Genomic DNA, 22,879 nt, shown 5'->3' with positions numbered 1-22,879 from the left:
AGTTTAAATGTGATTGGTGCTCATACATTTTTGTTATTGTTAATACTCTTACTCTGTATACAGAGTTCATAAATTGATATATGCAGTATCAATAATATATTGATAGATTTTGATGGGCAGTTTATGCTTTTCTTCATTGAAACATGTTACATGTTCAATTTACAAATTATCCCTGCACTCAAGTTCACTTCATTTGACTGTCTACTCGCCGTTATATTGTATAGTTTCTGCTTATAATATGTCTACACTCTTGCACTTTAACTTATGTCAATACTGTCCATTTACAACTCTGTTTTTGCACATTTACATTTAATCTTCCTATTTAAGACTAGTAATGCTTAGTTAAATCCTGGTTGTATATATTCACATTCTTAGTTTTGATATTTTTAGAACTTATTTACTTTGTATTTAATATTATATTATGTTTAGATTTGCTAACATTGTTTGGACAACCTGCTGCTGTAACGCCACAATTTCCCAGTTTGGGATCAATAAAGTAATTCTATTCTTTTCTATTCTAAACATGGATTAAAACTTCACAGTTCTTTTCAGCTTTCCACTATTCATTTAGTTGTTATGTCAGACATGCAATTCCTTTCAATATCTACTGTAATCGATAGTTTGATAATAATTTTAACTTGAGGGGAAATGACTTACATAATTCAAGGACTCCACAGTCTGATATATTAGTTTTAATATGCTAAATTATGGAACTGCTAATTCACTTTAGTCACGTAGTAAGTGTTTTGTGTGCACGATACATTTTAAGATGCAAGTTGGAACAAATAAAGCAGGAAAAGTAAAAAAAAAAAACAGAGTTCTTTATTGAGTGGTGACTGTATAAAAGGAGCAAATTTTATGTTAAGCACCTTTAAACAAGTTATATTACAAGTTGCTGGTTCACTGGGCTATGCACATTAAAATGGTTGCAGAACCCTTTTAATGACATCTAGGCTTGGGAAAGGTGACACATTTAACTCACTCAAACCAAGCAAAAAATGAGATTGGAAAATTTGGTTATATTAAATTACAATCAAGATCAGAATTACAAATTTTGGAAACTGGAATCAGTGCACATTTCATTGGTATGTAACATAAGTTAAAAGAAATAATAACAAAACAAATGTTGCCAGGAGTTAGAAAATAAAAACCTTTAATACTTGGTGCATCTGTCTGAGTCATCTTTAATTCAATAGAAAGAAAGATCTAGAAGTCTTACACAAAGCAGGAATGAAGCTATACAATGTCACATTATATTTTATTCCTTACACACTGTACAAAATCCATTTCCTTCATGGCTGGCCACGCCAACCACAACTATAGGCAGCTTAACTTTTGTTCACAAATATTCTACATTTATCGTGTCTACCAGACACACGCTGTATTTACAGATTTAAACATGAATGACGAACATAAATATGGGCAGGTTCTGTCCATCAATCCCAATGGCATTACATGTCCTCAGACACATTCTTGAATAATAATACACCAAATATTGGCCACCTAAGATTATTTGTCTCCCCTGTGTAACACTTTCACCTTCAAAGTACTTCCAAATCAAATGTGGACTTATTGGTTGAATTTCTCAGTTGTGAAGAGAAAAAAAAAAGCCCTTAGGCAAGGTGGAACCATCCGTCAAATGTGTTTATCACTGTATCAAAACTTCCCCAGTGAAAACACAACACAGCTACCTGCTGTTTGATGGCACCAAAAAAGCTTATTTGTAAATGAGTTGGTGTATTTCTTTAAATTAAACGAAATCCAAGACAAAGACAGTTTTTTAAAGACTTGGAAAAGTTCAGGAAAATCCAAATTGTAGAAAAACAATATAATCAACTAATTGTATTCTGTTAAGCAAAGGATATTTACGTAACTTGAATACTGTACAGTAGGCCCAATGCTTGCCTGAATGTATATTAAAAATTTCAAGTTTTAAATCAGAATTAAAGCTATCACATAGCTGGAATAATAATGTACAAAGAAACTGACCAAAGGCCTGAGAAAGATGTGGGTTTTTTTTCATTTTGGGTTGTGATTGTCAGGTCGGGCCATTGAAAATCTGATCATATGTACAGCAATGCAAAGGCTACAAATTTTCAATCAAAATCATACCCTTAGCAAAAGCAGAATGACAGAGTTACCCAGGAAATAAGTGGGTCATATTTATAAGTACACAAGGTGTAAGTAGGGCTGGGTAAAATTGTAAAATTGGTACTGTTACCAATTTATTCCTTTTTTTGACACCTCATTTTGAAAAGTATAAAAATCTTTTTGGAAAATAGTCTCATCATAAAAAGTCAAACCTTTAAATTGAAAAAGAAAAATACTTTTGGTTAACTGAAGAGAGAGTTTTTAAGTTAGATTAAAACATGTGCAGTAATTCAAGAATTTAACTTGAAACAAATGCTGAAAACCACAAAACTTCAAAATCTAGAGCGTTGTGATAAAAGAACAATTAAACAGTGAAGTGAATCTGGTCAAAAATTGAATGCCAACTTTAAGTACTTGACAGTTTCAACAAATAGTGCTGAGGACACATTTTAGTACCACTCAGTATCATAACCATACACAGACCTTAGGAGCGTACCTGTTGTGGCAACCAAGATGGATAACCAGCTACTGTGTGTAACAACCTGGTTGAAAGGTGTGACTGGGTTCATTATCACTAATTTTTCACTTGATTAAACTCTTAGCACCTATAGACCATATTGAGCCCAATCTTCAGACTATTAGAACGTTTTGGACTTGGGGGCACAAGGCTTTGTCTTCCCTGAGGTTGTCAAAATTTGATTTGCACATGTTAACCAAAATCATGAAAACACACCAACTGGATAGATATGAATAGGTATTTATGAACACATATTCTGTTGGGATGTTAAAAGAACATCAAGCTTATATTAGAAAAAAAGACTATTATTAAGGTAAAGAATCTAATGAATGTATCACTTTTCATCATATGGGTCCTGGGGGGACTAAGATTTTCTGGGATACAAGGGGGTGGCTCCAAGGAAAAATGGTTGGGAACCACTGTTGTACATTGTGAAGATGGGTTAGGGTTAACTATCCCATGCTGTTTTATTTTCACAGGGTCCTAACTTTAAGAATCTGCCATCATCGATAACAGAAATGTTTGTAAAATCCATATTTTACCTTTTTAATTATTATTTTAAAGTACTGAAAGTTACAAAAAGAGTGTTCCCTTAGAGCTTATAACAAACATTTTTGAAGAAATTGAATAAGGTATTACAAAACATCTTTCATCTGAGATGCAACTTTGTATTTAGAGGTGACACCCTGTAACGGCTTGACCATAAAAATCTGCTTCACAGAAAACTAGAGAAAAGAATTTGATGGAGTCGAAAGTTGGGTTTTTAAAGTTCAGTCCTGGGTCCTCTATAATTTTACAATTACATGCTTGCAATGTATGCCTCTGATTACTGATCATCACAAAAATACTATCTCAATTACAAAATGTGTTAGGGTCTGGTGTTCCACAGGGATCAATCCTGGATCCTCTTTATTTTCAATTTAACATGTCTGCTTAAGTATTTTATAAACCATTATATGGTCGATTTAGGCTTCTTTGAAATCCTCAGTAATGGCCTTTCAGAAGGTTCTTAATATTGAAAAACAAGTCTTATTAGTGCAGTCTGTGCTCTTAACTGCAATTAACCAACTTAAGACCATAACTTTAACCCGAGTAAGGTTTAAAAATTGTACCCTTGATTTGGTGTTATCTATCAAAGGTTTTTCTTCTCTCAGTTTAAGCAAGTCCTATTTCAAAGAAAACTCCAATTGAAATGTGTACATTCTTTCATCTTTTTGCATTTAGCTTAGTGGTGTTAACTTCAAGGCTGGAATCCGTGTGTTCTCAAAGATTTAATTGTACCTATCAAATTTCAGCCACTTGAGTAGAAGTTGATTTAAAATTGAAATGACAACTTCTAAGGCACAGGGTTTTCAGTTCCTGAACTGAACATTAAACCTCTTTCATGCCCAAGCCCAGCCTGAAGTGCTGCTGTTTTGCTTTGAGGTCTTGGCTGCATTTCAAATCTTGGGTCGATCCGCTGGAGGAGCTCAGACCAGCCTTATCAGTACCCTTAGAGTAATCGAGCAAGGGATAAAATGACAATATAATTTTTTACATTCTCTGTATCTCTGCAGCAAGACTTATAGCCCGCTGCTATTAACTGTGATTCTCATTTCCTTTTTTTTGGTAAAGATTTTCTACATGCCTACTACATAAATCAATGTGTAACAACTGTATTCAAAATACGTCTAAGTTTATTCATTATATTTTGTATGGTGTGTTTTTATGTAATGTAACAAATTATTGGGGGAAGTCAAATTTTGAGTTAGCAGTGATTTCTTAAAACAGATTTCCTTTAAATATAAGTTTAAATACAAAACTTGGCGATCATTTTTTCTCTTTTTTTTGGTGAGCCAATTTGTTAGAGCTCCCAATGTTCACAACAAACAAATAAAAAACCAAGCAGCATTTGGGGAAAGAAACAAACAAAAAAATAATACTTTTGACTGACTGGAGTCCTGCGGTCCCGTTGTTGATATCTGGATAAATGTGTCACTGTTCCTTCAGAGAATAAATAAGCAAGCAGAGCTGAGCCTCCAGTCTGAAGCCTGGTCATCTTGTCATCTGACTGGTTCAGTTGGAGCTGATTCTGGTTACCGCTCAGACCAGGGTAATAAACAACAGGATAAACTATTATTTATTAATTTACTGAATGATTTTTAAGTCCACCAGAGAGGATATTTTTGTACACGACGCTACACAGTGTCCTAGTGGAGTGAGAGGGGATATAAGGGACTTTTTTTGAGAGTTATTTCCCATAATGGGATAAGTCACAGACACTCCCTTGTTATCATCTCCTCTGTCTATACTTCCTCTTATTCAGTCTTCAGTTTTAGAGAGTTTGTCTGAGTATACACTCCATAAACAGGCAGCTCACAGGTTTTTTGTGTTTATGTGAGTCTTGTAATGCTTCGTCAGGTGGTCACTCCTCATGAAGCGTTTTTGACACTGGCTGCATTCAAAGCGCTTGTCTCCTGTTGGGCAAAAAGAAGTGAGTGGTTAATGGATTAAAGTATTACACAAAAGAGGTCGATTCTTTCAAAGAAGACTGGTACAACAAAAAAGTAATTTTTCTGGCAAAAAAAGTCATTTTTAAAGTTTTTATTAAGGTAATTTTTCTTTTTTTTTCACTAAACTAAATCCCTTCTGCTTTGCAAACCAAATAGAAACATTAAGAAGAAGAAAACTATAATTATACACACCCAAACATAAACCTGTCAGTGATCTCTGGTGGTGAAGAGCTGTGCACTAATGCCACTGTTTTTAAACAATATATCTTTTTGTGTTTATATACATACCTGTGTGTGTCCTGGCATGCCGCTGCAGCTCGTCACTGCGTGTGAAACGTTTCCCACAGAAAACCCAGTTGCAGACGAAGGGTCTTTCACCGGTGTGTAGCCGGACATGAGCTCTGAGCAGCGATGTTTTCCTAAACGTTTTCTCACAGCCAGGAACGTGGCAGATGTGCTTCCTCTTCCCAATCTCTCCTGGCCTGCAGAGAGTACACAAACACAAATGAATTCAAATAAATAATAATAATACATCCTCAACACATAATTTATAATTAGAAATTTTTCATGAGTTACTCCTGTTTTGTCTGTGATTCTTGTGACATTATCTTGATAATTACTTCTACAGAATCAATGTTATCATAGCAACAACCCAAGTTTTCTATGAGTACATTCACAATCAAAGGGCGGTGTTAGCTTTGTATAACCTATCACAACCATGAACAAGTCCGCTGTTTGCAGATCATTATATTTTACAAACTTGATCAACACAACTGCAGTGACAAATAAAGGGAGAACTGGCAGAATAAAACAAATGAATGACAAATTACAGGCTCAACAGTACTTGGGGTGGAATGGGCCTTATAAAAATGAATATGATAACATAATTGTAAGTGGTAAGTACACTTAAATTCAATTCTATTAGTACCAAAAGTAAAACCCATCCATTATCTTCCACTTATCCGGGGCCGGGTCGCGGTGGCAGCAGGCTAAGCAAGTCACCCCCGACGTCCCTCTCCCGAGCAAAGTTTTCAAGCTCGTCTTAAGGGACCCCAAGGCATTCCCAGGCCAGAAGGGATATATAATCCATCCAGCAACCTCTGGGTCTCCTCTCAGTTGGACATGCCCAGAAGACCTCCTGAGGGATCGACCATGAGACATCCTTATCAGATGCCCAAACCCCCTCAGCTGGTTCCTTTCGATTCGAAGGAGCACAACTCCACTCCAAGCTCCTCACCCTATCTCTAAGGCTGAGCCCAGCCTTCTTCCGGGGGAAATTAATTTTGGCCGCTTGTATCCGCAATCTCGTTCTTTCAGTCACTTCCCACAGCTCATGACCAGAGGTGACGGTTTGAACTTGGATCGACTGGTAAATCGAGTGCTTTGCCTTGTGGCTCAGCTCTGTCTTCACCACAACGGTCCAACACAGCGTCCACTCCACAGTAGAAATCCATTTTACCCTCACTCGTGAACAAGATCCCGAGAAACTTGAACTCCTTCACTTGAGGCAGGGACTCACTCCCCACCCGAAGAGAGCAGTCCACCGTTTTCCGGCAGAGAACCATGGCCTCGGACTTGGAGGTGGTGACCGGCATCCCGAAAGCTGCACACTTGGTTGCAAACCGCCCCAATGTCTGCTGGAGGTCCCAGTCTGAAGAAACCAACAACATCATCTGCAAAGAGCAGAGATGAAACTCTGAGGTCCCCAAACTGGAAACCCTCCTCCCCCCGGCTAAGCCTTGAGATTCTGTCCATGAAAATCCCAAACAAAAGAGACAGCCCTGGTGGAGGCAAAAGCGCACAGGGAACGTGTCCGCCTCTGTGCCAAGAATGCGGACACAGCTCTCACTTCGGTCATACAGGGACACAATGGCTCGCAGCAATGGCCCCAGGACCCCATACTCCTGCAGTAACCCCTACCATGACCCCCGGGGGACACGATCATAGGCCTTCTCCAGGTCTAGAAAACATGTAGACCGGATGAGCACGCTTACTGTATACCCACCGTGTGTAAATGTAACACATGCATGTATTTGTTTGACACAATTACCTCTTGTCTGCATCTTTACAGTTGGGACAGGTGCAAGCCATCCGCCGTTTTTTCTCTCCTGGCTGGCTAGGCAGCTCCAAGGTGAGGGTCTGGTCTACCTGGATGGCCTGCTGGCCCTGCGTTGTTGCCAGCTGGAGTCCTCCGCCCTGCATTGTCTGCACAGTGAGGTGCTGCTGGCCTGACAAATACAGAGAGAGACTCAGTCTTAGAGACATAGCAGGGCTCCAGTCAGAGCAGCACAGTTCCTCTAAAATCTATCTTAAACTATCTGCCAACTGTCAAAGTGGGCAGACTCTCAAATTAAAGATAAATGAATACATCAACTAAGTTAACAAAATGGCAAATACTTAAACGTGTTCTAAAATAGGGAGATTTTAGAGCCTACTGTTAGTCCGATAACTGCTGTTTTTACTGAATATTTCACAATTATAAACTACAAACTCAAGCTAAATGTGGTCATATTCCTTATGTTCTTCTTTAGCACATTTTCAACAAATTGAATAGCTATTAATTATAGATGTATTAATTCAGCCTTTTAACATTAGAAAACAGTTGTGTTTTTACCAATCATCTATACTGAAGCATATTTGTAGTTATTTTTTTTCTTTTTCTTTTTTTTAGTTATTCCCCCCCTTTCTTTCTGTACAAACAGACTTTTCATTCATTCACCACTGCAAACCTTTTTGTTTCCACCGTCAGTTGTTTCACTTGGTCGCTTTTAATTCTTTTCTATTGCCTTTCATGTCACTGCCTTTTCACTTTACCGAATAAAAAAGATTTTAAAAAATAAAAGTGCAGAGGGAAAAGAGATGAGAAATATTTTTAAATGGCAGAAAAAGGCCCCAGTGACATATTTAAGTATTAAGTAGAAAATAGCATAGCTGAACTCTTAACATCGTGTTTAAGTTTTTGCAGGATAATTGCTTTGAAAGTAAGCATAGAAGTTAAAATGTTGTCATCACACTCACCCCCTGCATTTGTGATGGTTACAGGAACCCCCTGAACTTGGACCCCGTTGATGCTAATTGTCTGCACCGCCTGAGCTGCTGAGGATAGCGGGGATGCATTGAGCGATATCATCCCCCCCGCTGGTGCAATTTTTGCCAAAGTCCGTTCCTTCCGTCCCCCTGCCAGTGTCCTCTTGGCGGTAGTTGGTGGAGAGATGGTGGTGTTGGTGGGAGTGACCGGAGTGGTGGGTGACGTTGTTGTGGAGATGGAGTCCTGGAGCTGAACAGACTGCCACTCACCTGACGCTGTTTTGAAGAGGAACTGAAGGAAGAAAATAAAAAAATTGATGACCCTGCATCCCCTTCAGGTCTAACTTCACTGTTATGCACACACATGTAATTAGGGTGGGTATCGTTAAGATTTTACCGATACTGGTACTGTTGATCGATACCGATACTTATCAATACTACTCTTTATTGTTTGGTGCAAAAACTAAACGTATGACATGAAAGATGTCTAAATGTAAAATATATAACTAGAGATTTCTTCACAATAAGGGGATTAATTATATGTTTATACTCAAGGAAACATTTGTAATATAAAAGGACTATATTTGAAGTTAAAGTATGGAAATATATGCCATTTTTATGGTTATAATCTGTTTTTACCATTTAATTATCATTAATGTGTAATAGTCTACAATGTGCTCTGTCATGCTTCTTGAGGTACTTCAGAGCTTTTCTATCACAGAAACACTAATGTTTAAATAATGTCATCTTTCTGAGAGCAAACACATCAGAGTGATGAATATTAACGTTAATTAACTTATATAAAACAGATGAACATAAACAGTTACAATACAACCCGAAAGTGCTGATGCTGAGCTGGTAGTATGTTAAACATATTCACCATCCTTGTTTTATGGGTAAATGAAAGCAACATATCTGACAGGAAATATAAATGTTTGTACCCATTTTTTTGGCAACACATTAATGTAATTATTGAGAGATTACACACAAACCAAAATTGTCAGCCTGCTGGTCAGGCGAGGGAAATGTCAAGAAATATCTTAAGTCATTAGGGTTAAAAATCTAAATGGCACTCAGTGCATCAAAGGTGAAGTTTATAAAACTGTTAATTTACACACTTTTTGTTTGAATAGATACCTGTGTCGGTGATGGTTCTGTTGGAGTGACCTGCAGGCTTGTGGGGACTGACTGTCTCTGTGGGACCTGTGGCAAGGTGGCAGACGCAGCTTGCACCACCTTCAAGGCCTGCTGGGGTATCTGGACCACCTGAGACTCTGGTTTGGACTGGACCAGCTGGACCTGCTGCACCATAGCTGGCTGTCCAGGACTCTGCACAATCAGGAGGTTGTTACCTGCCTGTAGATAGAGAGGCAGGGGAGATTACCCTGTGATGTTCAGGTATGGGGCTTTAACCCTAATGCTTACATCTTCAGTGGTAGCATCGTACAGAGAGGGTAGAAATTTAAAGTTTGGTTTTGGAAACAATTTTCTCATCATATCTACAGAATTAATTAATATTAACTTGTTTTAGATACATCAGTAAGTTTCCTTTATAAAAGACACTCAAACAACCAAATGCTGTAATCAACTCAGGCCCAGGTAACTTCATCTTGTTGTTTATCCAGTCACCATTCTTTTATCTCTAGGGGATTTCCTGAGGAAATAATACAGCTTTTAAGCTTTGAAATTCTTCTTCTTTATTAGTTATCCCTGTACAACACGACAAATGATTTAGCATTGATGGTAATGTCACTATTCGACAAATGCACCTAGGATTTGAAATTTTTCTACTGACAGATACTGAATACTTTCCTAGGTCAAGAATGAATCTTGTATTAAAATAACCATAGTCCAGTGAATTACTGTATCTGCTATAAAATCAGTCAGGAGTCACCACAGCAAAAATGTAAAGAAGGTTCAAAGCAGCACTTGGTGCTTGTGGTGACGTATAGGCCAGTATGAGATAGAAAACTGAGCTTTCTGTCTCTTTTAATTCTTTTGTATCATTTAGACTTACCTGTATGATGTTGTCTCCAGCTTCTATCAGGATGGTCTCCATCTGCTCGGGGGGAGGGGAGGCAGCCTGTGCAGGGGGGAGAGGAGGAGGCTGAGCAGCTAGAATCACTTTCTTCTTTCTCCCTCTTCGCCCTTTTCCTGGAGTCGGTAGAGCAGCTGCTGTCTCTGTGATGATTTGAGTCCCTCCCATCTCACCTGTCGCTACATTAAGTGGCAGCGTGAGCCCGCTCGGCAGCTGAACCATGTTTGTCGTAGAGTTGTTTGGCTTGCGCAGCTTGGGGGAGGGCTTGATGGCTACAGTCTTCTGTGGGGTGACCGGAGCGGTGGCAGCATTGGGAGCTTGAACAGTCATTGGGGTTGTTATGATGGCCTGGTTGGTGCCTGGTATGAGCTGGATTTGTCCTCCCTGTTGCATCACCTGGATAGTCTGGGCACCCTGGATCTGTGGCATCATCTGGTACTGGATGTTAGCGGAGGAGGTGGTGTTGTTGCGGGCCGGGCTCTGCTGGATAGTGAGTACGATGGGACTACCAGAGGCCTGGGAGCCCAGGCCAGCAGGTAACTGGATCACATTGCCCTTCGCTGACAGGAACCCCAGGTTTTTGGGTGGAGCAGGGGCGATTGGAGCTGGCTTTATGGGGAGGAGCCTGCGAGGCTGTGGCTGCGGTGGAGGAGAAGTGACAGGAGCCTGAGCAGCAGGAGGGCCTATTTTACTACAGGTGGCAGCCAGGAGGGCCAGAGGAGAGGGCTGGGTGTCCTGTAGGGGGACACAAACCAAACTTAGTTACAAAGAACCATCTGCATTAGAACCAATTTGAGCAGACAAGTCCAGCACCAAGAGGGAGATAAGACAGAGGAACAAAAGACGTTCATTACTACTGACGACTGATTTATGTTGAATCTATCTGCACAATTTCAGTACCTGAAACCGGGCTGCCAGCATCAACTAATTTATCGCAATTAAGAATTGTTAGGCTCTAAATTTGACTTTGTACTGTTTTAAGCTGAGAGTACTCTATTTGCCGTGTGAACTCAACCCTGATTTTACTTTGAAGTAAAGTAAGTGGTAGTTTAGAAGGGTTACAACATTAACTTAACCATGGAAAAAAGAACTGTTTACGGTTCAAAAACGTAATTAAACCAGTTCAATGAAATGGTAAAAAAGTTAAATGAGCTAGCTGAGAGTGAAATGAGACATTCAAAAATGTCGTTCTTTCCATCACTGTGACTACAGGGAGACACTGCAGAGGCTTAAACACTTTGTGCCTAAAGGAACAAAAATACACGCCGTTAATCGCAGTAAAAAAAAATATGCATACATTTTTTTATTATTTTAACTTGTTAATGCTGCTAACGGCCCTATTATAAGTCATTATTTGTAAATCTACATTTATTAAAATATTCTGAAAAGCATAAACTTTGTTTTGTTTAAAAATAATGATGATTTTCAGAAGAGGGTATCATTATTTATTCTAGATAAATAACAATGTTGAAACTGAGACGTTTGGGTTTTTCTATTTACAATAGAAATTACATTTCTGTTATAACAGAGAAAGTATTAAAAAGGGTACCATTGGTTACCAGTACCCAACTCTGTACAAATACTGGCTCAAAAGGAAATCATGTCCAACCCCAGTGAATGGACCGATGACTGTATGGGAAAACTGCACTTAGATGCTCAAATATTCTATCTCAGTTATTGTAATAAAATGTTTAACTGAGTAAATTTGTGATCATGTTGCTTAACTTTACAATATGAAATTCCTGCATAAAATGTTTTCACTAATACAAGTTAATTCATTCAAAACTTCCGCTTCACTCACTCAGTGCCATCCAAATTGAGTCTACACTGTGCAGTGACATGAAAGCAGTGTGGGTCAACAGAGATGATGACGTCAAAAGAAACAGTGCAAAAGCAGGAGCACGACATCTGGCTGTTACTCACTTGTGTGGAAGCAGTGGAGGGCTGAAGGTATTCACTGGGACTGACAGCAACAGTGGTGGCCATACTGTCCTGTTGTTCTGAAAACACAGACACAGCAAAGTCACATTCAGGCTGCCTGTGAGATCTATTTTCAGTGTTTAGGCTGTTTGAGGGCATCACAGGCAACTCCTGTAAAAATAGCGTCGGATGTGAAAAAGACAAATTCTGCTGGAATTTATAAGAAAAATTCATGCTCTTAAAGCTTTTACAAATTGCACTTTTTTTCATTTAGATTTGCCAGGATTTATAAAAAAAATGACTTCCCCATTATTATAAATATTCAAATGTAAAAAAAAAACATTATGAAGTTAGCTTATTTTATTTCTACCTGCCTGCTAACAAGTTTGCTAATTATAAGGTGAATGTTGGTTGTTGCAGGGTACAATTTCAGGTCAAATACGACCGAGGCTGATCGTTGTTGTCCTCATGAATATTGCATTTGTTTGACTTTTTGTTTTCTTACATTTGTAGGCCAGGACATCTCTACGGCACGACACTGCTGTACTTATTTTTTATGCTGTTTTATCACACATTTGCCTTTTTTTTTCTTTTTTTAAATGCAGTATTTAAAATAAAAAGCAGGGTTTCAAATAATTTCAGTAACAGTATTTATTAGCTCTGTTCATGGACATCAACTTTACAAATAAGAAACAGAGGTCTTTCTTCAGATAACAAGTTTTTGATCAACTCTGATCCAATGTACCACTAGACAGAACAAACATTTTAAGATAGCTTCCACAGTTTGAGAAAATGATGTACTTCAGACCATAATATCAGGGGTACAAATCTTCTATGCTCTTTCATTAGGCCTACATGAATACTACCACCTACTGCTATTTGTGCCATCTATGACTCTTGATATTGGATAGAAATTGTTCAATGCAATAACAGTTAAGATAATACCCCCGCTCTTAAACATTTAAGAAAATAAATAGTGTATTTTCTGATCATGTGTAACAGCATTTGGATGTTCTGTAAAAGCTCAATCTACTCACATAACATCCACAAGGCCTGCATCCACAAGTTTACTGGCCTGCTTAGGAAAAATATATTTTGACCTTTATAACTATAATCACAAAAATCTTTGACAAAAATTTAAATGATGAAGATGCTCTACAGGTAAGAAATGCACTTTTTGAATGAATGCACACAGCAACACTGTATGAGAGAAAAACAAAATATATTGAGCACAATATGTTTCTGTTAATACCGCTAGCTGCCCAATAGGTTAAGAGCACAGTAAATCTGTGATTAGATACCAGATTAATATCAGGTGATATTAGCATGTTCAGTGACTATATGTATCGGCTAACTTTAAATCGCAGATATGTGCCAATATTACTAGATGTATTCACCAGTCAAATAACATTTAATTTAAGTTTTGTAGTACACTAGCAGTTATCTATCTGGCTGTCCCCAGCAGGGTGTGCTGTATGGAATACTACAAGCATTATCACCCTCCAGAGTGTCAAGCGGTGATGCACATACATGCAGTTACTTTCCAGTTGAGTGACCATCTTGTGTTGCTATAATGTATCTATTTCCACAAGTGTTTGATTCTGCATTTGAGGGATCAACGCAATAAATGTGAATATCTATATCTATCAGTATCCGTTTTTCCCCTCCCCAAAATTAATATCAGCCCCAAAAAAAATCTGTCTGGGCCCTAACCTTGAGTACCAGGCAGTGCTTCCTAATGGTCAAAATATGTTGAGGCTATTATTGTCAAACAAAATTGCCAAGTAAGGTGCTACTCTCAAGGTTTAGTGACCTATTTCACAGAACTCCAGCTTGTGAAAAACCACCATTACACAAAAAATATATACCCAAAATATATTCCAAGTGCAGGAAACATTGAAAGAATGCCAGTCTGTTTGCTGTTGGCAACCTGAAACGTATGTATTTGAAGTTGTATGGAATAGTCATAGCTTCAAGTTGAACATCTGTAAACATTCGTGATCACGTAAATTAGCAGAGTTCTGCAGTCGACTGAACCTCATTACAGGCATAAAGTAAGGTTATGTGTACCAACAGCACTTCTGAAATGTAAATAGGTTGCAGGAAAAGGACTGGCTATTAAAATAACCACTCTGCTGTAGTGTAACTATTACATTGAGTCAAAATACTTAGTCTTTGTTGTTGTATTTAAAAAGAGATGACCAGCTGAATAAAAAAATACCCTTACATAGTTAAGCAACAATTTCTAAATGTACTAAAGAAAAATACTCTTAGATGCAGGGGGAAAGGATCATGCTGCACAAATAATTTATCTGCTTATTGTGAAACACTCAAACTATAAAGACATTCTGTTTTATACATATACTTAAAAAAAGGAAATGACCTCGTAATAGATTAACATTATTGATAACAGATGCACATTTTGGTTGAATCTCTACAACTGTTCAAGGCAGCTTCAAACCACCATCTTTGTTTGGGTTATTAAATATGTACAGCTAGGGGAAAAAAAACAATAATTTGATGCAATGTGTCATGTGATACCTCATAGATTGCCATGTTTTTATTTTCTGTAAACATATGCTCAGCTCGTGACTGCAGGCAATGGTAATGCAGACAGCACAACATGACGCTTCATTGAAACCAAAACTGAATTATTAAAAAACAACAGCAAATATAAGTATCTTGTTTTGATTGATTTTTTTAAAAATATCTAAAGCATTTCCTCAACATACAGATGAATTCATACAACTCTGTTCAATATTACTTGTGCAATAACTTTGTAATTCACTGCTTTATAATTGTCTATTTATTCACTCAGTCACTGCAGAATAATAACTGTATATACTATTTCACTGCACAATAACTGTATATACTCTTTCACTGCACAATAATAACTATACTTTCACTGCACAATAATAACTGTATATACTCTTTCACTGCACAATAATAACTATACTTTCACTGCACAATAATAACTGTATGTACTCTTTCACTGCACAATAATAACTGTATACTTTCACTGCACAATAATAACTGTATACTTTCACTGCACAATAATAACTGTATATACTATTTCACTGTACAATAATAACTGTATACTTTCACTGCACAATAATAACTGTAAACTTTCACTGTACAATAATAACTGTATATACTCTTTCACTGCACAATAATAACTGTATATACTCTTTCACTGCACAATAATAACTGTATATACTCTTTCACTGCACAATAATAACTGTATACTTTCACTGCACAATAATAACTGTATATACTCTTTCACTGCACAATAATAACTGTATACTTTCACTGCACAATAATAACTGTATGTACTCTTTCACTGCACAATAATAACTGTATATACTTTTTCACTGCACAATAATAACTGTATATACTATTTCACTGCACAATAATAACTGTATATACTATTTCACTGCACAATAATAACTGTATATACTATTTCACTGCACAATAATAACTGTATATACTCTTTCACTGCACAATAATAACTGTATACTTTCACTGCACAATAATAACTGTATGTACTCTTTCACTGCACAATAATAACTGTATATACTTTCACTGCACAATAATAGCTGTATATACTATTTCACTGCACAATAATAACTGTATACTTTCACTGCACAATAATAACTGTATATACTCTTTCACTGCACAATAATAACTGTATACTTTCACTGCACAATAATAACTGTATATACTCTTTCACTGCACAATAATAACTGTATACTTTCACTGCACAATAATAACTGTATACTTCCACTGCACAATAATAACTGTATATACTATTTCACTGCACAATAATAACTGTATAGTTTCACTGCACAATAATAACTGTATATACTATTTCACTGCACAATAATAACTGTATATACTCTTTCACTGCACAATAATAACTGTATACTTTCACTGCACAATAATAACTGTATGTACTCTTTCACTGCACAATAATAACTGTATATACTTTTTCACTGCACAATAATAACTGTATATACTATTTCACTGCACAATAATAACTGTATATACTCTTTCACTGCACAATAATAACTGTATATACTATTTCACTGCACAATAATAACTGTATATACTCTTTCACTGCACAATAATAACTGTATACTTTCACTGCACAATAATAACTGTATGTACTCTTTCACTGCACAATAATAACTGTATATACTTTCACTGCACAATAATAGCTGTATATACTATTTCACTGCACAATAATAACTGTATACTTTCACTGCACAATAATAACTGTATATACTCTTTCACTGCACAATAATAACTGTATACTTTCACTGCACAATAATAACTGTATATACTCTTTCACTGCACAATAATAACTGTATACTTTCACTGCACAATAATAACTGTATACTTCCACTGCACAATAATAACTGTATATACTATTTCACTGTACAATAATAACTGTATACTTTCACTGCACAATAATAACTGTATGTACTCTTTCACTGCACAATAATAACTGTACATACTCTTTCACTGCACAATAATAACTGTATACTTTCACTGCACAATAACTGTATATACTCTTTCACTGCACAATAATAACTGTATACTTTCACTGCACAATAACTGTATATACTCTTTCACTGCACAATAATAACTGTATATACTATTTCACTGCACAATAATAACTATACTTTCACTGCACAATAAGAACTGTATATACTCTTTCACTGCACAATAATAACTGTATACTTTCACTGCACAATAATAACTGTATATACTCTTTCACTGCACAATAACTGTATACTTTCACTGCACAATAATAACTGTATATACTCTTTCACTGCACAATAATAACTGTATACTTTCACTGCACAATAACTGTATATACTCTTTCACTGCACAATAATAACTGTGTATACTCTTTCACTGCACAATAATAACTGTATACTTTCACTGCACAATAATAACTGTATATACTCTTTCACTGCACAATAATAACTGTATACTTTCACTGCACAATAATAACTGTATATACTATTTCACTGCACAATAATAACTGTATATACTCTTTCACTGCACAATAATAACTGTATATACTCTTTCACTGCACAATAACTGTATACTTTCACTGCACAATAATAACTGTATATACTCTTTCACTGCACAATAATAACTGTATATACTCTTTCACTGCACTATAACTTCATTTATTTGCACTATATCTATATATATATATATATTTGTTTAATTAATCAGTCACTGCACAATAATAACTGTATATATTCTTTCAGTCACCACAACTGTCTATTTATTTATTATTATTATCATTCATTCACTGAACAGCAATTGCTCTGGCCACTTTTTGCATATTTCTCTCTCATATCACCACAAATACATTTTTGTTGTTGTTTTTGTAAACACTGCTGTTTAGGATTGCTGCTAACAAAGTTTCGTTGTGTCCTTGTATACAACGATAATAAAGATTCTATCTATCTATCTAACTAACTCGTCTGCCAGTGCTGAACTTTACTTTAACATAAACTACTGCTGAACAGGGGCTGTATTCACTGTTTGAGCTTCCTGTCTCAGTAAGTGAAAGTGTTGTAAATCCAGCTGTGGATCATGGTGACTAAACTTCACACTGTGTGAACACAGAAACTTTGACACGGGGATGGTGATCACTCTTGGCTTGAGATGAGTGTTTTGTATATTATATCGTGGATGATGGACTGATTACAGAGCTGCTGTAGTAACTTTAAACAATCACACTGCCTCAGCTATTTGTCCACCAACTCCAGATATGCGAGGTACACACACAGAAGAGGAAAAAAACGAAAGAAAAAAAAAACAGTGCGGCCTCAAAATATGGGTCTAGTTTGGACAGCCAGCTAACCTAGCTAGCTATCGGTCAATACAGACTAAACGGGACTGTGCAGCTAGCAGCTAGTCTAAGCTGATTTGCTACGTGTGCAGCTTAGTTTTTACTAAGCAAAATGGGTCCGTTACTTGCGAAATCTAAAATAAACTCTTTAGGTTACTGTAGATAAAGGTAGTTGGACGAACAAAAAGTAATATGACCAACTACAACGCGTACAGTGGCATATTTGGCTAGCAGACGCTTAGCTAGCAAGTCAAACTCTCTTTGATACAGAAAAAGGCAGAACCTTTACCGGAAGTGCTTTGCTTATTTTGGTTAACATAACTGCCCGAGCTCCGCTAACACGCACGTATTTGTACGGCTCAAAGTCAAGTGCTTTTCTGTTCAATGCAAATATACGTTTTACGAAGTAGAATGTAATATAAACACCAATGTTTTAATTCCTACCCACCGCTCATGACGACATTCGCTCTCCGCGACCCTTGAAGACCGAGCCCAGGGAGGAATCCGCCCGCACTGCTGCACCAATCCACGGACAATGGAACGTTGAGTGACGGCAGTGCTGACCACTCAGCTTCGGCTGTCTGTGTGATTGAAATTCAACTGAGCCAATCCTGATGCTATAATTCTGTACGTTAGTCGATGGATGACGTTTTGGCCAATCGGATGTCGAGAATGTGACGGACGGGGGCGTTTCCAAGGATACACCTCTAACACGCTAGTGCCCTATTACGGCAGGAATAAGGTTTCACTGACGTCCCCGACGACCAATGTGAACATGGAGGGGCAGTTCTGTTTGGACGAGAATGACAGCCGTGTTGATCAATGAGCTTTGAGTCACTACAGTGTGACCTCTTTAAACTGTGCCATGTTTTATTATAAGGACCAGACCGTTATGTGGGAGAAAACAGACAGAATTAGGACACTCTAAACGGATTATAATGTTGCATGCTGCAATATTCATTATTTGCCTTGTGATGACTTGTAGTTAATAACAGTGTAGTTAAAAAATGACTTATATATAATATATATATATATATTAAATCTATTTTTTAGTATCTTTTTTTTTTGTACATTCTTAATTTTCCTTTTTTTATTTAAATTTTACTGTGTTTACTTTTTGTTTGCAATCTTTGCTCTTTGCTGCTGTAACAATGTAAATTTCCCCGTTGTTGGATAAATAAAGGATTATCTTATCTTAAATATGTAGTCCTATAACTTGCATGCTGTTGTCTGCTGAGTCATATTGTTTTTCAATTCATCAAGCACAATTAATTACACAAAGGCATTGACCCAGTATTTGGCTGTAGGTTGTGTAATAAAAAAGGGGGGGGGGGTAGATTAAAAAAAAAAATATTCAAAAGTAGCTGTATCAATCAAACCAAGTAATCGCACATTATTCAGCAAATGTAAAAGTGCTAGTTCAATTCAATTCAATTCAAAAAAAACTTTATTTGTCCCCAGGGGGCAATTCAAAGGCACACAGAGCAGTAAATTAACAACAGTGCAAGTAGTCAAAATTTGTTCCATAATGAAAGGACCCAAGAATTTAATGAAAGGCACATACACCTTACTTCAATGCATTAGCTAATTCTATAGCTGGGTTGAGATAACCTGACAAAAATAGCTTTTGGTATTTGTAGTCCAATGGTTCCCAACCCTGCAGCCAGGTCCCTGTAAAGGAATATAGGATAAATCTGAGGGGTCATGAGATGCTTAATGCGAGATGAGAGAAGACACATTTTATATCCATTTTTATGGACTTGTCTCCAATCTTTGCTTTTTATATCTTATTTCATAACATTAAATTAAACCCTCTGTGGTCTGGACATTTTCCTGGCTGAATCCCCCAGGCATCTGAATTCACAATCATTTATCGTTTAATCTTAGTCCTTCCATTTTATATTTGGTTTATTAAATGCTAAATTGTGAACTGCTACCCTAAGATGTCAAATACATATCATTCAGTACAAATAGAGTATAAAGAAGTGTGAAATTTCCCCTAGAAAACACTTTCAAAAACAGTAGAAAATACCTTATTACCACTGCAAAATCATCTGATTTTCAATAACAACAGGTTTTTGAAATATTTTGGTCATAACAACAAAACAAGGTTTAAGGTTGAGTTGATTGATTAACATGTTATTTGTTTCAAAGACATTTTAACAAACATTTTTCAACATATCCACATGTTTATTAGACTGTATGTTTCTTAATTCTGGTCACAGCATAATCGGAGAATGGAGCTTGACATATTTAGGTCAAATTAAAAGGGTTTTGTGTTGCTGTATTTTAAGTATAGATTATTTAAACTAAGACTTTTAACCTAGACACAGAGTATGTTGTGTGCTGTTGACCATTAAAACCTATAGGGGAAAAAAGGCCAACATGATCCATGCAGACCTTTGACCCTGCAGAAAATGTTCCAGTCGTGACTGTATGTTGCATATGTTGTCAACATTCTCTGATTTACCCCCCAGCTCTTTTATCCAGCATGTAGACTGTCCCTTTTTCTCACTGGATCCCCCCCTGTGACTCTTTTCACATCCACAATGCATGCAGCCCCTTTTCATGTAAGCTTTTCCAAAGACTGCACTTGACCTTATTCACATGCAGTTGTCTCGGTTTCTCCCTGGTGCATCCTCTCCCTGCGTCACTGCAAGGTTTTTTTTTAAATGCTTAGGAAACCAGAGTCCTGCTTTTAGCTGAAGCACCCTCTCCCTCTTCACCTCGAGTGTGCTGTAGTTAGCAGCAGAGGATGCAGCTATGCTGTCTATCACCTTCCCCCCAGGCGCCTCTGTGGAGAGCCTCAGAGAAAAAGAGCTGTATAATTTAACTTGGATATCTCACTTTGCTGTCACTTAACATGCTCCATGAGCTAGCCAAAGTTTTTACTGTGGATTTTTCAGCCTCAAACTTTCCAAAGTGAATATTTGACATTCGAAAATTGAACACTTATAATGACTCTAAACTTGCAACACAAACTTATTAGCATCTTTATAGTGTTTGTCAGTTAATTCATCAATTTGACAAAATATTGGCTGCAATTACTAGAATTGCTAAGTAATCTAAGTCATACTATAAAAATGTGATTGTTTCGGCTTCACATTTGAAATTGCATACATTTTGTCCCTGTTTTAAATGCAGTAATGGGATGCAATAAATCCGTAATGTAATTAATCTTGTGGTGGAAGAAAAACATTTTCCAACTTTTTGAGTTAGTTGCCATGCTTTTGTTAAAGATAGAGATTAAAGCTCCAGTGAGGAGTTAGCTGGTAGTGAAATAAAATGAGATTCATATTGATTCCTCTTTATGAGCTTCAAAAGCAAACGAGACTACCAGGGAGAAGATTGATTATGTAGTTATTTTATATTATCTCTGCCACAGGGTAGTTTTTAGACAAGCACGCTGCAGAGACAGCCTTTTTCATATTTCCATATAATTACTCATTTAAAATTGAATGTTATACATTTGAAATAAAGAAGGGTGAGATTTTTTTCATCAGAAATCACACCTCACACATGTACAGGAAATGTTTAGAAAAGAGATGAATTGTCATGCTTCGTCTACAGGGGGCGCCATAATCAACACAACCAGAGAGTTCCTCCCAGGAGTCTTGAAATATATATTCCAGTACAAGTGAAAGTTCTGCCTATGAAATGTTGCTGCAGTAAAAGTACAGAATTATTTAAGGTGTTAGGTTAACTGAAAAGTAAAAAGTACTCATTCTGCAGGAAACATCTCCCTTTAATTTATATATTATTATATTACTTTGATGTGTGAGGCATGATTGTAGAAGGTGCTGCCATAGTGGGCCTGAATGAAGCTAGCTTTAGAAAACTAATCTTGGCTGGGAAAAGAAAAATAATAATTTAAAATAGAACTAAATTCAGCTCCCGGTAAGTTCAAAAGAAAATAGCATAAACATAGACTTTGGTCAGGTTGGCACTTTGGTCTGCGCAGTCAAAACATTTAGCAGCCTCAGAGTAAGATATTTTCACTGAGAGTAAATAAAGACAAAAAAGACAATTAGTTCCATAAAATAAAAAACAAAATGATGCCACACAAATGTTTATTTTTTTCTTATTTTTTACTGAAAATGTTGAGCCAGTAGCCAGCGTCAGGGCACTGAGAAATAGAATGAGCAAAATACACCAGGGCATTTCAACAAATAAAACGGACAGGTAGAGAGACGTCATGGCAGATATACGCACTTTGAGGCAGGGCATTGTGGGAAAATTAGGCATCTGGGAATTATATAATAACCCAGCTCATAAACTGTCAAAGAATAGTCACCAAATGAATACAAAAATGTTGTTGCTGATGCAAACTCTAGAAAACTTTTGTCCAAACTCTCTAATGTTCAAGGTTTTATTTCTATTTGCTGGCCCTCAGCACAAGTAGGTCAGACATGGAGCCACATTCCTGATGAAGAAACTTCTGCAAAATCATTTTGTCAAGTCACAAAAATAAATGATGTAATTTTAACTTCTAAGAGAAGCAGTGGAATAAAGAAGCATGATGTTGTTTGTGTTGTTAATTGCAATCTGAAGATTTATTTTTCCCTTGGTGTATATTTCCCTTTTAATGTGTATACATTTCCAATGGTAAACAGCAGCTATATGTTGTGTCATATAGAAGACCGACAGGGCCAAGCTTAATCTCAATCAGTGGGGTAATATTTTTTTATTTTCTATTTAGAACATGTAGAGGGGAAAGTCCTTCACTGTTTCTTTTTTTTTATTTTACGTGGCTTATTCTGAGAGTTTGACTTCAGTCTTGAACTAGTCTTCCAAAACTCTTCCTTGTCTCTTTCTCTTTTAATATGTTGCCATAATACTCTCTAATAGCTCTAAGATCAACTGATTCTAAATAATCCACCAACTGAGCCTTAATGGACCAGAATGCAATGCAGCTTCAG

General features: G+C 36.8%; 1 protein-coding gene across 1 annotated transcript; it reads right to left on the bottom strand.

Moving 5' to 3' along the window:
* Positions 1 to 1,126: 1,126 nt before the first annotated feature.
* sp2 (sp2 transcription factor) lies at positions 1,127 to 18,516 on the bottom strand. Its single transcript, XM_061049167.1, has 8 exons — positions 18,409 to 18,516; positions 12,089 to 12,165; positions 10,145 to 10,900; positions 9,265 to 9,483; positions 8,119 to 8,419; positions 7,151 to 7,328; positions 5,389 to 5,582; positions 1,127 to 5,064 (listed from the first exon to the last, which is right to left on the bottom strand). Exons 1-8 carry the CDS (start codon positions 18,413 to 18,415, stop codon positions 4,964 to 4,966), a joined length of 1,833 nt encoding a protein of 610 aa, XP_060905150.1. The 5' UTR covers positions 18,416 to 18,516; the 3' UTR covers positions 1,127 to 4,963.
* Between the last annotated feature and the right edge of the window lie 4,363 nt (positions 18,517 to 22,879).

This window comes from Labrus mixtus, chromosome 2, assembly GCF_963584025.1.
Source record: "Labrus mixtus chromosome 2, fLabMix1.1, whole genome shotgun sequence".
NCBI lineage: Eukaryota > Metazoa > Chordata > Actinopteri > Labriformes > Labridae > Labrus > Labrus mixtus.
Note: the sequence above shows the minus strand (reverse complement) of the source record. Positions and strands in the feature narration are given on the sequence as shown.

Bases quoted from the DNA above. Each gene is read 5' to 3' on its own strand.
- sp2 (XM_061049167.1), bottom strand. The intron at 8,420-9,264 runs GTATCTATTCAA...TTCTTCCTTCAG, and splicing joins CAGAACCATCACCGACACAG to TTCCTCTTCAAAACAGCGTC. The intron at 5,583-7,150 runs GTAATTGTGTCA...TACTCTCTGCAG, and splicing joins TGTAAAGATGCAGACAAGAG to GCCAGGAGAGATTGGGAAGA.